Source organism: Triturus cristatus, chromosome 7 (genome assembly GCF_964204655.1).
Source record: "Triturus cristatus chromosome 7, aTriCri1.1, whole genome shotgun sequence".
NCBI lineage: Eukaryota > Metazoa > Chordata > Amphibia > Caudata > Salamandridae > Triturus > Triturus cristatus.
Window position 1 is genome coordinate 912,037,711 of NC_140590.1, and position 17,079 is coordinate 912,054,789.

The 17,079-nt window shown below is 43.0% G+C and overlaps 1 protein-coding gene across 1 annotated transcript in view; it reads left to right on the forward strand.

Annotated features, from left to right (window-relative positions):
• The window catches only part of WWC1 (WW and C2 domain containing 1), a 389,597-nt gene that overhangs the window by 321,329 nt on the left and 51,189 nt on the right, over nucleotides 1-17,079 (forward strand). Inside the window, exon 17 of the mRNA XM_085617843.1 lies at nucleotides 2,922-3,022. Coding sequence (XP_085473969.1) covers nucleotides 2,922-3,022 — 101 coding nt within the window. The remainder of the gene's footprint in view (nucleotides 1-2,921; nucleotides 3,023-17,079) is intronic.

The following is a 17,079-nucleotide window of genomic DNA, read 5'->3' on the forward strand; positions in this document are numbered from 1 at the left end:
AGGAGTTCCAACAGGAGGTCATGAAAGTGTGTCATTGTCCCGCCATTTCTGGCCTTGCTATTAGGATCCGTTTTAATGTCCTTCTGGTGGCCATTGGTGACAAAGAATGTGTTAGAACATGTCACCTCTTGTACGGTGTGTATTGAAGAGAAGTCGCAATATACACGCCTATTTGGGTATCTATTTCCTCTATGTGTACCACCAGAACTGTGGCACTTAATTTTTACAAATCCTATTGTTGATCATCCAGCTCCCAACATTCACTTAGTGGATATGCTTACAGTTCATGTCTTTTCCAAGACTGCACATTTCAACACATTCAAAAAGGTTTAGTCAGCTCATTATATGGCTCAAGATTTCGTCTTCAAGGCATTCCAACTTTTATAATGTTTGATCAAGGATCCCAGTACATTTCTCACTTCTGAAATGCTATTTGCTCTACTGTTGGTCTCAAACAAGCCCTTTCATCTGGTTATCATCCCCAATCAAATGGCAGACTGAAAGGGTGAACCAGTGCCTAGAACAAATATTTCTATAATGCCCCTCCCCCCCAAGAAAAAAGGTCAAATTATGTGGCAGTAGCCAAATTTTCATATAGTAATGTCAAACATAGCTCCATCAAGCTCGTCCCCATTCTTCTGTCATAAAGGATGTACAGGTGCACCTCGTATAGACCCTATAGTACTGGCCATTTGAGAATATCTCAGTCAGTTAAAAGAACTATGAATCAAGGTTGCTGAGAATATTTGCGTAGCTAAAGACAATATGCCTAAGAGTACCAATTAATTCCCAACAGTCTGCTTAAACCTTTTCTCCTGGAGATCATGTCTGGCTATCCTCTGTATTCTTCTCTGGCCAATCTCTGGCTATTCAAATATAAGCCACAATATTTTGGACTATTCCCCCCATTGCTGGCCAAATAAACCATGTGACCTATCCCATCCAATGACCTACATATTGGAAATGTCATTAAGTGTTCCATGTTTCTCAACTAAAGCCATATATTACAGATTCCTTTATAAGGGACGTTCCAGGCTCTCCACTGGTGATGGTTTAGGGTCAACTGGAATATAACAGCCAATAAATATGTGACTTTCATATCTTTGGAGTACAACTACACTGATTGTAAGGGATATCCTGTAGGTGAACATTCAGGTGTGGCAGCTTCTTCTGTTCATATTACTTCTCTGATGTGGAATTTTTGTCACTCTTTTCCTGATAAACCCAGACCTCTGTAAAGGGGATACACTATTATGCCATATGGGCTGTGGATCTTTAGTCGATCATTGGTCGCCCTTAAGCATTCCTTGAAGAGGGCGAGCTGAACTTGTGAGGGCTCCTGAGGAGTTTGTGTATGAGCATTCCAGCCTCCCTCCCAGTATAATGAGTAATCTCATTCTCCCTCTGAGAGTGCTTTCCCACAAAACTTGTATCTCTGGGACAGAGCATTAAAGGATGAATGCCTGGGGTAGTGATGTGCACTATTTCTTTCTTTAACCCTTATACCTGCCTTTCTTGTAGTGTCAAGATTGCTCCCTTTGCACTCATTTCATTTAATAAGAAAGGAAGTGACGTAGCATGCTATTACCCCTTCAAACTTGCCTTTCTTAGTAAAGACTGGCCCGTTTTTAGTACGATGGCTCCTTTTTCATGTAGGTTGCTTCATGCTTCTTTCTATCTACTTCCACCTCTCCTTTTAAAAGGGACTGGCGTAGGCAGAATAGTGCATTGAAAAATCTCCAGTACCTTGTTTCTCTACATTCTTCTTTAGAGGACTCTGCCTAGTATCTGGATCTCTTTATGGGCTCTTAGTATTCTGCTCCAGTTGGAGCTGGTCCTCACCTGCTTTGCGTGAGTTTTGTGAATGCCAAGTTCCTTTACAACTCTCCACCTTGGATATCTTGTCTGCGTGGAGGTTTTTTATGCTGATAAGCTTTTTATTCCTATTAGTGACTCTTCAGGAAGGCACCTGTTCCTCAATGTTCAGCAGTGCAGCTTCCCTTATTTTTGGTATCTTCAAAGAGAAGGTGGTGAGCCTCCAGCATCCAGCAATTGACACCGATGTAGTCAATATGTGTTGGAGTACTTTCTGAGCAGAGGGAGCAACTCAGTTGTAACAGTTGCCAGAGAGGAAAATAAATACACTGCCCGCTTCTGCAGCTGACATCCTAATTTCTCTTGTAGTTGTTTGTGTGATTCCAGCATAATAACTAATATGTGACTCCGAGGGAGACTGGTTAGACAAAATCAGCAGGAGAGTCCAAACTTCAGCGATTAATAAGGGAGTCCATTGGCACTGTACTCATTTTTAGACCAAATGCCTGATCTTAGCAAGAGAAAAACTATATTCCACCTGAAATCTGACATAATTATGACCTGATAAAATTACAGCATCAAATTGAATAGATGTATGTTTCAGCTGACTAGACAAGGTGAAGAATATGTTAATTGCAGAATTTGTCTTTCAGGGAGAGGTTAAGGCAGAAGATTAGATTGTAAGCAAAGGAGAGAGAAATACGAATATTGAAGAATGTGTAATGTTGGTATTCAAACTTGTCCCTTGCAAGTTACATACAGAAGGCTGCAGTAGACATTCTGCATGCTGAGCTAACTTATCAGCTATGTAGGCCAGCTTCCTTGCAAAGACGCCTAGGTAAATGTTTATAATAGTGTAATGGCCATTCTAAGGAAGAATGTGCTCAAAAACAGGTTGGATAATTTGAAGATATTTTTTTAATGTTATTTATTTGAGAGCCCTATAAAGTGCATACATGACCCAATGGTATCAGAGCGCTGTATATGAGAAGTGGGCAATGATTAAATAAAAAGTATTAAGCTAATCCAAAATAGTTTGAAGGAAGTATAATTGTCTCTCCAAGTTTTGCATAGTAAAGTTGCCCTGTATTTTGTCTGCTATAAAGGACTCTGTGTGCGCACTTTTGGAACAGACTGCTGTGGAACTGGAAGCTGTAGAGAAGAGATTGGGGGACAGAAGTAGCACCTTAACCACAGAAGAGAGCTGGTACGTATGGAATCCTGATAATGTACTATAAAGAGAGACTAATTTTCAGCTTTGTGATGTATAACATCATATCTTCCTCTTCTCTTTACTTCCATATATACTCTTACCCTAAGTCACATGATGATTGGTAATCAGAATCATTTCTAGCTCATATGTGTCACCAAGGGGTAACGGATAACTGATATTGAATCATTTATAATAACTGCTGAATTTACCCACCGATTGATTTTCATGAGAAATAACTGTTCACTATTTTTAGTATTGCAAGTAAATATTAATTGTCAAAATTTGCAATAAAATACCCTCCCCTTCTTATGTATTCTATATTTTCAAATAAAAAAACTAGTTTTTGTGATGCTTCCATGTTTTTAGTAGTCATCAGTTACACAAAATGTCTGTTTCTTAAGCAATTTATCTGTGAGCATTGACACATTTAGTCACTCTGTCTCGTCCATGTCCCGTCCTGTCTTATGACCCCAGAAAATCAAGCACCTCCTCATTTTCTGTATACTTTTGGATTTGATTAGAATTCTTGTTTTGATGCCTCTAGTCTGTTCCCTCTAGGCGTATCCCTATGGATGAAGTCCTAACACTCAGCAGTCTGAGGAATGGAATATCCTTCCTCCCTTAACTTGTCTCACACTGCTTTTGTACATTCTACACCTGGTTTAGCCACGTTCATAGAAACTTAACATGTTAAGGTCCTATGTATATTTGTTTTTCATGCTGAATCTGTTAACTCACATTTGTAGTACACTGCAGTTATAACCCTCAAAAAGAGGTTCATGAGAACACTGAGGGCTGAACCAAATTTTCTCTTGAAAATTCTTATTTTTATATCATCTTCATGCTGCAACAAGCAGGCCAGGCCCTCTCCTGCGAGTTTAATTTGGGGGTGGTGGTATTGGGGGGGAGAGGGGTGATGCTTTCTCTCAAGAAAACTAAATTAAAAATGGGGAGACGAATCATACTTTACATTTCTCATATGTGTGTCAAACAAGCCATAGTCTAAAGGGTTTCTCTTGAAATATTCAGTACTTCTTGATACATCACAGTATCTATGAATAAAATGTATCTGTGTCACCAATTCATGATCTTGCCTATGAGAAAATTGTGTAACAATTAGAAACATTGGATACAAATATTTGTGCCTCAAGAACAATGTCTATTAAGTATGTGATGCCTGGGAAAAGTCACCAGTTTTCAATACTGTGCAAGGAATAATGCCCAACACCTGCACCATTTACAAGGCAATACAAATTCTGTGCCAGAAAATAAAATACTGTTAAAATTGAAGATATTATATGCCATTTCACTGAAATCATATGCCAGGGAACTTTCCATGTGCATCTAAGAGTTGTTTAGCTACTGTAAGGTACAAACAATTAAGTCACACATGATTCACAATCTACCATTCTGCTAAGGGCGGATACTGAATGTGACATGAGTTTAAATAAAGGTTTGATCTCACTATCTTTATTTTAGACTCCGATGTTCATATTTCATTTTTATTTGAAACATGGACTTAATTGGTATTATACTGTTTGGAATTAGGGGTCTTCTTTTATGAGAAGTCAATGGTGTGTTTCAGAAAACAACTTAATGCATTGATGGTAACAAAGTGATTAAACATGGTAAGGTGTCAGGCTCTGCTTTTGATTGCTGTGTTGCAGATGGTTTTAAGGCAGTTTTGCTCCTGCCAACTATTGTTCCTGTTCTCACTTTAGCAATTAGCCTTTCTCCCCTGTTGGGTAGTGTTCCAGCCAATTTAAAGTGCTCTGGCATTACTCTATTATATAAAAAGCAGAAGGCCATTCCAAGTGGGTTGTTCAATCTCAAACCTATTTAAACTGCGCCACATGTGGCTATAATGTTTGAACAAATTGTGAGAGTTAAATTCCAGTTAAATTCCTGGCCCACATTAAGTATAACAAAGTTCCTGATGAGCTCCACAATAGCTTCAGGGATCAATGCAGCTATGAACCTGTCACTTTGGCAATCTTAGATGACCTAGAGATGGGGGTGGGCTTAGAGCTCTTAAATTGGTAGCTCTTTCTGCCACTTTTAACAACTTCACCCACACGATCTTCATGTAAGGATTAGCAGATTGTGGTGCTATGGATACTGCATGCGAGTCGTTTCTGTCTGGACAAATGCAAAATATTAGACTTGGTACCCACCCGTAAAATTGTAACTGTCTATTATGTGGTGTCCCCTAGCGAGTGGCATTATCAACATACTTCTTTTTTTTCCTTTGTGTTCCTTCTGATGACTAGCCCTAATTCCTGTAATATCTTGTTTCACAATTATGCGAATGATAATTCACCTGCTGCTCTTGTACCTTATAGAAACTTAAATTTGTTTAAAAAAATCTTACTTGTCACATCATCTCTAGTCTCTGCTAGCTGCATAGTAGTGGGGATTGCAAGTGACACTCTGTGATTGGCATCCGCTCTCTCCCCTGCCAGATGCAGACCAATGTAGAATGGTGGCTGGCAGATGCTCTACATTCTGGTTGAGGCTTAGACAGCACAGCACAGCCCCTTTTCTCTGATCTCTGTGAGCAGAGGTTATGGCCCTGGGCTGGGAGAAGGAGGGAAGCAAAGAGATTGAGTGGCCAATGTGGGAGGATACCAGGGCAGGAATGAGAGCAGGTTAGAAGAAAGTGGCAGGGTGGGGTATCTTCTCCTACATGTTGAGGCTGAAGGATGATTGGGGGGGGGGATGGGAAAAGCCCTCTTGTGTATGACCACTGCATGATTTCTCTCCTCTGTGATCAGCATAGAGAGGTGGCTGAGGAGGTTTTCGTGGAGGCCACACACAGCATACAAGTGTGTATGGTATGACTGTCAATAAAGGAGAGTTTTCTGACTCCGCCGCCCTCTCTTCTCTGTGATCTCAAATGGAATCCTTTAGTGAAAAAATTGGATTACCTTTAATAATCCTATGTTATAAGCCATATCCATGGCTACCTCTTTAGAAGGATTTAATATGTGACCTGGCATAATTTTTAATTACATTTGATTGCATAAAACTCTTTAAGTTTCTAAACACACAGTTTCTCACATTTGGAGGCCACTTGATCATATTAATTTATGGTGGCTCTTATCACAAAGTCTAACAATGTATTATGCAATATGTGTAGGATGTCATCATAGATTATGAATTCCTATTTTTCATAATGCCTAATTCTATTATACTGACCACTAGAGGAGCCAAAGATAATTCACACTCAATGTCATGCAGTTTAATTAACAAATCCCCTAATACATTAGCTCTGTAGGCTGTACATAATGGACTCAGAGATATTCTACTTAAACCTTGTTAAACCATTTTACTCTTCTGTAAATAGATACTCGTCTACATCAAATGGGTATGAGGCTTTGATATACCAGTTGACCCAAGACTAACTATTGGGTATATACATTGAAAACCTTTAACAGATCAACTCAGGAGAGAATGCACAATTATGACAAATGCTGCATGCAGCCAGGATGCTGATTGTCTAGTATTGGAAAAAGAAAGAACCCCTCGGCATAGCAAAATAGTTTGGGAAGTCTTGGCTGGTATTAGCACAAGATAACAAAATGTATTATCTCAGCCTTGTCCCGTTATCTCAACAGTTTTAGCATCAGGATGTCTATTCAAGTGCTTCACCACAGGAACTTCGGAAAGTACCAGGTCATAATTCAAGTAGTAGTATTGAAAGTGACCTTTCCTGTACAATAAGCTCATCAATAAACTACAGGTAACTCCATATGTCAAAGGAATATGATGATAACAGAGATGTTGATGCACGCACTTTAGCTAACCTCGATTTCATAGTGCCGTATACTTGCTCCACAATTCCGGAAGCCTCTGGTCGATAACTGCAGTGGAGTCTCTGTTCAACGTATAGTGCTGCACAAAACATCTTTAGGACCTCATTGTTAAAATGAGTTCCTCGGTTTGACTCCAATATAGTCTGGAAGACTAAACACTGTATCAACTCCCTCAACAACAGCTTTGCTACTGTGAGACTGTCATTTCTCCTAGTCAAATAAGCTTCAACCCACTGGGAAAAGATGTAGACAATCACTAGGACATATCTTAACCCATTGCACAGTGGCAACTTAGTGAAACTCAGTTGCATCCTGATAAAGGGACCTCCTGGTCTCCCTATATGGCTCAGTGTTCTACTTCCTATATTCTGCAATTGGCACATAACACACCTGTGACACAGACTTTCAGCCATCAATCTGAATCTGGAATTAATCCTTGTTTGCCTTAAGAGGCATACTATGGCATCTCTCCCTACGTGTGCAGGTCCATGATAAAGTCTTGCCATTGGAGGCAACAAGCTATCTGGTAGTACAGTTCCTCCATCTCCTGAAACCCAATTATCATCCTCAGGCTCTTTTGACACAACCTGCTCGGACCCAATCTTGCTGTTCTACTTCGGGCACTTCTTCTTGTAATCTCCTAACTTCCTCCCATGTATCAACTGTAGACAACGACAGATTACAATATGTCCCATCTGAATTTTCATTGACGTTTCCCCATTAAAAGTGCAAAAAATCAGTGTCCAATATGTAGCTGACTCATTAGCATATCTGTTACCCACAGTCATAAAGTCATAACCTCGTCTATGAGCGACACATTTCACCAGTGCAATTTGGGCAGGCAGTTGCAAACCCTGAAGCAAGTTCTTCACTTCAGAGGTAATGAATCCGCTTTGGGACTACAACTGCCCAAAGTCATGCACCACAAAAAATCCATGCTGACTATCAGTGAAAATTGTCACTTTCATCTGGTCTGAAACACAGCATACTCTAGTAAGAGCAATCAGTTCTGCCACTTGTGCTGAAAACACTACTTGAAGCCAGGAAGCTTCAATCACACCTGAGACAGTACAGACTGCATAGATGGCTCTCAGGTTTCCTTCATGTCTCATAGGCAAGAGTCATCAACAAACAGCAAATAATCTGATTCAGGTAGTGGCACATCTTGCATGTCAGGTCTTGATTTGGTGCATAGCATAGTAACATAAAGCCAATCATGTTCCACTTCTCCCTAAACAACCTCAATTCCAGGAAGGGGCAGTAATGTAGAGGGGTTCAGGACAGTGCACCTACTCAATGTAAGATTTTCGGCTCCAAGAATGACATGTTCATACTTGGTAAGCCAACTGATGGTGAGGTACTGTGTTTGAGTATGAGATAACAGCACTTCAACCAAATGGGGGACAAAAACAGTCAAGGGGGGACCTATAACAATGCTTTTGCACTGCTTGATGCTAACGCTAGTTGAAGCAACATCTGTAATACAGCCAGGCAAAACCGCAGCTACGGGGTCAAATGGGGCAGAACAATAGGCCACTGGTCGGTGAGCATTGCCATGCAGTTGGGAAATAGCGCAGCCCTCTCTCTCACTTCAAAACAAAGCAAAACATGTATTATAATCAGGCATTTCCAGTGCCGGGGTGTGGCAGAGACATTCTCTCAGCTCTGAGATGGCAAGAATGTAGCTGCCATCCCATGGCACCAGCTCTGACACACCTTTGTGTGTTAGCCTCTATAAAGGCTTGGCCATCAGGGAAAAGTTAGAAATCCACTGTCGACAGTAGCCCACCGTTCTCAAAAACATTCTGATCTCTGTATGTGTTGGTGGATTCCTTTTCAGAATCGCCGATATTCTCTCTTGTGACACCTTCCTTTTCTCAATATTATGTCCTAGATACAGGACTTCTTTCTTACAGAACTGCAATTTGGTCAATGTTATGCCCATTCTCAGCAAAGTGGTTGAAGGGAGCAATTGTGTCTCGTTTGTAAGCCTCCTGCGTAATTGACACCACCATTTGATTAGGTCGTCAATGTACTGAACTAGGATTGAGTGATAGGGCATCACTAAGGACTCTAGATTCTTTTGTTTATCTGATTAAAGATAGGTGGACTCTCAGTATACCCTTGTGGGGCTTGGCACTATGCCAAAACACAGCTGCCGAAACGGAAAGCAAAAAGGAACTGGCTATCCTCGTGCAATCGAATGGAGAAGAAGGCTTGAAATAAACCAGAGACAGAGAACCACTCGGCCTCACATGGACTCTAAAACAAATTCACTGCTGGATTCGGTACCACAGGATAACAAAGAACAACTATGGAATTCCCCTTTCGCAGGTCCTGAATGATGCTGTGCTTTCCGTTGGGTTTCTGCAAACTCATGATGGGCGAGTTATTTGGACTCCCCATAATCTCTATCAGAATGCCTTGCTCAACCATTTAGTCAACCAGAGGAGTAATCCCAGCAATAGTTTCAGGGGTCAAATAATATTGTGGGAATCTGTGGTGCTCAGCATTTGGCTTCACTGTAATGACGGACCGGGTCAACACCTTTGAGAAGTTCAATGTCTTTACCTGAAAAGTCCCAGACTCCAGACTCCACACTGTCTCTCTCAATTTTGGGGGCAAATCACCTTTTGTCAACATAGGGAACATTTCAATTTCTGATCTTTGTGTCACAGTATTAAAGGCAACGTCTTCATCATGTGTCTGGATTTCGATGCCATTTGGGGTACAGTAAACGGAAAAATTCAGCTTGCACAAGAGATCTCATCCAAGCAAATTTACAGTACTTGAATTACACACCACAAATCGGTGTTGGTCCTTAAAGGATCCTATCTGGCAGGTACCACTTCTGAAACTGGACTAGTTATTTGTTTGTGTCTTCTACAACTCGCATTCTTTTTCCCGAGAGGGTTAGGCTGGGATACTTTGCTATTCTCACTCACAGTAAAGCGGGTAATTTTAGCATTAGTGAGGAATGATGCAGGATTTCCATTTACCTCGCCATCCACGTATGGACCACTCTGGTCTACCTCTAAGGATGCACAAAGTACTCCATCCTCCTCAGGCCCCGTCATAGCGACAGCTCTGAGCTGAGTTCATAATCTGTCTGAATCAGGGAGTACTGTTGAGACGTACCCTGATCCACAAAGGGAGTAGTGTTTCCATTGGGAATTTGATTGCATTGTATCCCTGGACATTGACATTTTGTGGTGCCATTAGGGCTTGTGGGACCTGCATCACTTGGGCTGAGGGCACATTGGGATTTTGAATTATCTGTCTGTACCATAGAATGTCCATGTTTGCACAAATCCACCATTCTGATCCTGATTCCCATTAACCATGTTACCAATATTGAACCAACACTCGCTCTTCCAATGCCCTAACCTGGCGCAAACATGGCAGTGGTCAAAGTCTGCCCATCAGCACCTGTGATCGCATCAATCGGAAGACCATGTCCTCTGCCTTGCGGTTGGAACCCTTGCTGTTGAAATCCTTGCTGTTGAAACCCATTACCATCTTGCATCACCGGAGCTCTCTGCTGATACACTCCCTGCATAAGACTTGTATTCCCAACAAGCTATGTATTCTGGCCTCTCTATGCAGCTTTCATCTGAGCTATCCTCAATTTTTCCTTCAGCTTCTTCTGTTTCATTTCTAATTCATCACTGCAATATTTTGCGTATCACAGAATGTCTTCAATGGGCTTACTCTGCCAACAAATCAAATGCTGCTGAATCATGGAACTAACTTTGGGCTTCAATCCATACATGAATTTGTAAACAAAATGTCCCACATCCTTCGCCTCAATAGTCTCTGCCCCACTAAACTGTTTGAATGCCCGCAACATTTTCTCATAGTAAGTATGTATTGACTCTGGATTCTTGGGTCACTCTGTCAATCTTGACCCAATCTATCTATTTAGGAGAGATTTTTGCTTAAAAAAATTTAATCACCTGGTAATACTTTTTCATTACAAATGCTGATGGTGCATGTGATTGAGGATGTCTCATTGGCTCTACCTTGGGCCAATCCACCACAACTCTGCATTTAGCCCATAAATCCCTTGCAGCCACAATTTTAAATAAAGTATCCAAATCGTTCCACAAAACCTTTGAAATTTTCACAAATCGCTTGACCTGTCTTTACCATTCCACTGGGTTCTCTATTAATCTCGGGAAATCATTTGTGAATAAAGTGAGATCAGCCCTACTCCATGGTACATGAATGTACCTCCACCAGGCACCTCTCTCATGGGAAGCATTTGTACATTCTCCTCTGTTATAGATGGAGGTATTTGCACCCTAACGTTCTTCGGCTCCTTTTTCTTTGGTCATCTACCTTCCCATTTATAGCTCCACCTTTGAATGTAGCAAATTAACTCCTTAATCTGTACTCTCCTTCCTGGTGGACACATGTGTACAGTAAAGCATAACCTGTAATTTTTCAGCAAAATTTGGACCTCTGTACATCAATTCGGTGAGTCTCTCAAGAGCATGTCCTGCACGTCTGGTAATGTCTTTGCATAAGAACAGTAGTTTATCATCCTGGTATGCATTCAGTCGTGACACGTTGTAGGAAAGTAGGATCTGCTTCTTATGGTTACTCCCACTTTTTGCTTGATGTGATGCTGTTTTTGATTAATCTGACTGGGATCCTGCTAATCAGGACCCCAGTCTATCTGCTTTCTCCCTAAACTTTTGTTATGTACTTAGGTACACTCCAGATTGAATGCTGGGGTACACTTGTCAGTCCCTAGTATATGGTACCCATGCACCCGAGGCATAGGTACCCCAGAGGCCTCCCATGGGCTGAAGCATGTATTATGCCACCCATGAGAGGCCATGCAAAATGGAACTACAGGCCTGCCATTGCAGCTTTGTAAGTTGGTGCATGCACCACTTACTTGAGATTTAAGTTTACTATATCTAAGTGTCACTGCACTGAAACCTATAAATCACCCCTGTAGCAGGCTTTACAATCCTGAAGACAGGGTGCTGGGTTCTAAGTGAGAGGGTGCCCCTGCAGGAGTAGGTTAACCCTGCAGACTACAGAGACCATTCTCTTGTCAGTGAAGCAGCCATATACTAATATAGAGGGGCATTATGGGTCTGCGTGATGACCAACTCTAAAACGGCTGCAACAAATCCTATATTGTTTGGTGTTAAACATGTTGGAATCATACTCCCACACCGGTAACCCGTGTCGGAGGTATGATTCCACCCATCAAAAGCGTCCTTCGTGAGGCTCTTGGTGTTCCCGGAACCAGCCTTCTAGCTTCGGACAGCACAAAATGGTTACTGCCGACCAGAGACACATTTCTGCCCTCCTGCTGCTGAGCCAAGCTGAAGCAGGGGAAGGCAGGGCAATAGGCATCCTGTCACTGGGAGGTGTGACCATCTCCCAGACAGTATTTAGCGTATTAGGGCTGGGTGGGTGCACTTGCCAGTGACTGAAAGTCTGCATGAGTGGCACATTTGGTGGCCCTGTGCATAGTCCAGTTCAAACCAGTCCTGGGAGCTGTTGGCTCCCACTCTGGCGCAAAACTGGACAAAGGACATGGGAGTAACCTCCCCCCTGTCCAGACCCTCCCCTGGGAGGGTCCCCATAATCTTTCCAACCCTCTCCTGTGGGTACTTAAGGGCTTACCTGGCGGCTGTAGGACCCTAGATTCATTGTGGACAAGATTCAGAACTGAAAACACTGCACTTCGACTGTCTGGGCACTCTGGACTTTGTTTGGGGATGACCTCGTCTCCCTCTCAGTCCGCTGCATCGTCTGTGCCTGTGCACTATACAGGATCCGTGCAGGACCTGTGGAGCATCCAAGACACCTGAAGATAATCTCCCTTGGAGTGAAGGAGTCACTCCCCTGTGTGCACAGGCACCGCAACACTGCTGACCGGTCTGGTGTTCCCAATATCCTACAGACTCCGAAGGGTCCAGCAACACAGGGGGTGGAGTCCTACGTCCCTCGAGGCCTGAGCTGTCCTCTCACTCAGTTTGAAGCCAGAATCCCTCTTGGGGGCTGCAATACCTGAACCGCTGTGCACCTCATACTTTTGCAAGTGCTTGCTGGCAATTCTGCAACAAGTGCATTGGGCTCCGAATAGCCCCAACCCCTGGCAACTTCACCTACAAAAATCTTCAACCACCTCGTACCAAGTGCTCCGTGGCCTACTATTTTATGAAGCTGCTCGAGGTCCTCTCTCGACTCCTGTGCCTCCGGCCTGGTGGGTCCATTTGAGGGTCAACCTTGCTTTCCTTGGGCTCCCCTGATTGCTCAGGGCCTGCTCTGACTCCCCTGTGTGTGGTAAGTCTCCTAGATCTTGCTGTTCCAAACCGTACGCTTCCTTGACCTTCTGCGTGGGTTGCCATTGCCAAGGCTTGTTGGTGCTCCCGCCAGACACCAACCCCTCTGCACTCTACATCCTTCGTGGAACAGCTCGTATCCGGCTCCTGGTCATCCTAGACATCGCCTGGTCCCCGCAGCTGCCAAGACAAGGTCCCTGTCAACTATCCTGAAGCACCCATCATTGGTGGGCATTCATCTTCCGAGCCCCTGGTCACTCTCAAGTAACCCAGACTCTGTCCCCTCTGCATCCAGGTACTCCTTGACAAGAATCCATGTTTGGATTCCAACGGACACTTTCACCCCCTCCACCAGCGGCACTTCCTTGAAGTCCTCCATTGGGCTTGACTGCTGTTTCCACTTCAGACCTATGCACCCGGCTTCTCTGGGATAGGTAACTCGGGTACTTTGGTATCCATGGGTGGGGTGGCTCTCCAACGTTCTGTCTTCTACGGGGTTTCTTCGAAGTCCACTGGGAAGGGTCCTTAATTTTTTTAATTCCAACCGCGACTTCCACATAGACTTGTACGGAGCACATTTTCGTGTTCACACACTGCACACGCGCTCTGTAGGGTCCCTATCTACTCACCTTGTGGTCCCAGCAATTCTACGTCCTCTTGACACTGTCTTGACTCGAGTTGTGGTTTTTATACCACTTTCTTAGTATATAGTTTGGTCCCCCCTCCACAGCCCACTGTGTATTAGTGATATTTACTGTCATTTCTTTGCCAAAGTATTGTGTGCTTTGTGTCTATCTCCGTGTAAGTGATACTGTAAATGTACTAGATAGTGTTGTATAATAAATACGTATTTTTATAACTACTGTGTGGTTCTCTTTTCATTTAATCAATACTTTAGGATTGCATTCTGGTAAAACAAGCTGCTTTACACTCCTTCAAGACTAAGCCTGAAGACTGCTCGCCACAGCTACTACTTGGATAGCTTTCTAAGATTGTCTGAGACCTCTTAAATCACCATAAGGGTTGTCTGGACTGGTGCAAGGTACCCACTTTAATTAGTGGACATCATATACCAGGCCAGCTTCTCACACGTCAAGAGCCCCAATTATTATTTCTTCTAATTCTACCTTTAATCTCGCCACATCCATTGATCTTTCTTTGTCAGGAACTTGTGCATTTGTTCCAGGATTTCCACTACTTCCTGGGGTATCAATAGCTTGATGCAAAAACAACAGTTGATGGACAGAATGCAGAACAATGTCCTACATTCACCCCAGTACAGAGATCTGGGCCTAAATCCATCGTTTTTTGCTCACAATGCCGTTCCAGTTTGAACCCAGCCATATGCAAATCAGTCTTGACCCTGTGCCTCATGGGAACAGTCCATCCCGAACTGCCAAGCTAGGTCCTCCCTGGACTGGAAACAGGCATCCTAGGACTGGTTTCGGGGTTTCACCCCTCTTCCGCCAGGATAGCTTGATTCCAGTGGCATGGAGAGCGAGGGACCCACGTCTGGGCATACCCTTCCCACTCGGGGTGACAAATGCAAAAACAACAGTTGATGGACAGAATGCAGAACAATGTCATACATTCACCCCAGTACAGAGATCTGGGCCTAAATCCATCGATTTTTTGCCCACCATGCCACTGGAATCAAGCTATCCTGGCTGAAGAGGGGTGAAACCCCGAAACCGGTCCTAAGATGCTTGTTTCCAGTCCAGGGAGGAGCTGGCTTGGCAGTAAGGGCTGGACTGTTCCCATGAGGCACAGGGTCAAGACTGATTTGCATATGGCTGGGTTGAAACTGGAATGGCATGGTGAGCAAAAAAACGATGGATTTAGGCCCAGATCTCTGTACTGGGGTGAATGTATGACATTGTTCTGCATTCTGTCCATCAACTGTTGTTTTTGCATGTATCAATAGCTTGAACCAGTCATCAAGTGCTCGGGCAGTAAGATCTGGTTGCTCGGCGGGAGTGTGAAGAATTAGTTCTCCACTATAAACACCACTACTTGGACCAGGTGGTGAGTTCAAAAGGGATGTGTCAGAAGTCAGCCTTCCCATAGACATTTCTGTTCTAGGGGGACAGTGTAATTAATTTGTGCTGGACAAGAAAAATGATGATGATCTCTGAAGAAATCTCCTGCTCAGATCAAACCCTGTCTGATTTAAATGTACGGTCTGCACTTGCGACTCAAGGGAATACCCCATGTGCTGCAACTCTAGGAGTCTGAGGAATGGGTCTTATTGTCGAGTGTATCAAACAACAAGAGCGGTAGGGAGGAGTAGTCACTCTTCTTCCCCTGGGTAAATATACTTGATATCAACAAAAGAGTGAAAAACAATTCAAGAGAAAAAGTGCTCAAGAATAAAAAATAAAAAATTGTGCAAGGAAAAAACCTCTGTTTTTTAAAAGAACCCTCACTCACCAACCTAGTTGGTGACATGCTTCATCATTGGGTTCCCACCAGGGAGACCGAGTGCCTCCCTGGTGTGCTTCGACGCCTGAATTACAGCGGAGCAGGATTTTATTGTGAGAAAGTGTCAGTGCAAGGGGTAGTGCAAGTTAAAAGATGGAAGGTTTTGTCCAAGATTAATTTTAATGGTGGCAAACACCTCCGATCATTAAAGACAAGTGAGGCGGATGTGCACTGGCTAGTTAGGTAAACCAGACCCGTCCGATTTAATACCTAAGTGAAATAGTGGTCGACATGACATGTTTCTGCTTATGATTGCTATTGCACTAAGCTTTCATCAGGACCATAACTCCCCGGCGGTATACGCTCGCTAAGGCATACCCTAACTTGAGGAGTTAATATGTGCAGTAAAACTCACGGTTTTACCAGTGTGGGCTTCAGGGATTTCCAAAGGCCTCTATTTTCTGAAAAAGAAAAAACAAACACGAGACATACATCAAAGCACATGTTGCTATTTACTAAAGACAATGATCTCTTGTGGTCAGAAAGGCTAGAGGTATAAATTCCTTAATAGTCGCATACTGTAATTCAATCGATGCCACCACAAATGCTTATATTTTTGGCACCGGTGTTCTTATTGTCGAGTGCCATATTAGTAGCCATGGCACTCATTCCAGTAGGAACAGCCAAAGTATGGGTATTATTTTCTGCTACTCCACGCTTATACAAAGGAAGTACAGGACCAATTGTGACAGGCAGGGTCAATGCATCTGGGGCATTTAGAGTTTGTGAACTCAAAGGGGTATATTTAGTGGTGCCGTAGGCACATCAAAAGTTACAGTCATCGGCACTTACTCGCTCCACCGATCGGAGTGTCATTGTATTTAGGTGGGCGATTTTACAGTAACTCAGTTATAAAGTCATCATTTATGTTGCTATCATTGTCCTCAGCTGCATTCTGTGTCATCTGTCTCTTTATTCTTTTTCTTCTACTTTTGTTTACCTTTCCCCCCTTCTGTGGTTAGTGCAGGGTATAATTTAGCCCCCTCCATCACGTCAGTTTTCCAGGTTTGATGTTCTGCATCCCATCTAGCATCCACACAAGTTCATATGGCTTTGTGGACTCTCCCTTAATAACTATCTCTTGGACTCAAATGAACCACATGTTCCCAGACATTAATTGCTTAGAATTGTGTAGGTCTAGGAGGCGCCTTCATTTCATACAGCATTCTCCTTAAATTCTCAATAATTCTCAAATTGAATGTCTCTTAATGAGGAAATTGCAATGCACCATCTTTCTCAGTAATTCTGTGCCATTGTTCAAGCCAAATACTTGTGTGAAAACCCTCTTCTACCGCCATAGTTCAACCTGGCATACCTTCAGGTGGTGCCTGTATTCCCTTTCTAACAGCCACATCTCCCCTTATCATGCTTTATAATGCTTCAAAGAATTTCATTTTTCAGTCAATAACATGCAATATTTACAAATGAATTTCCGTCGAAACCA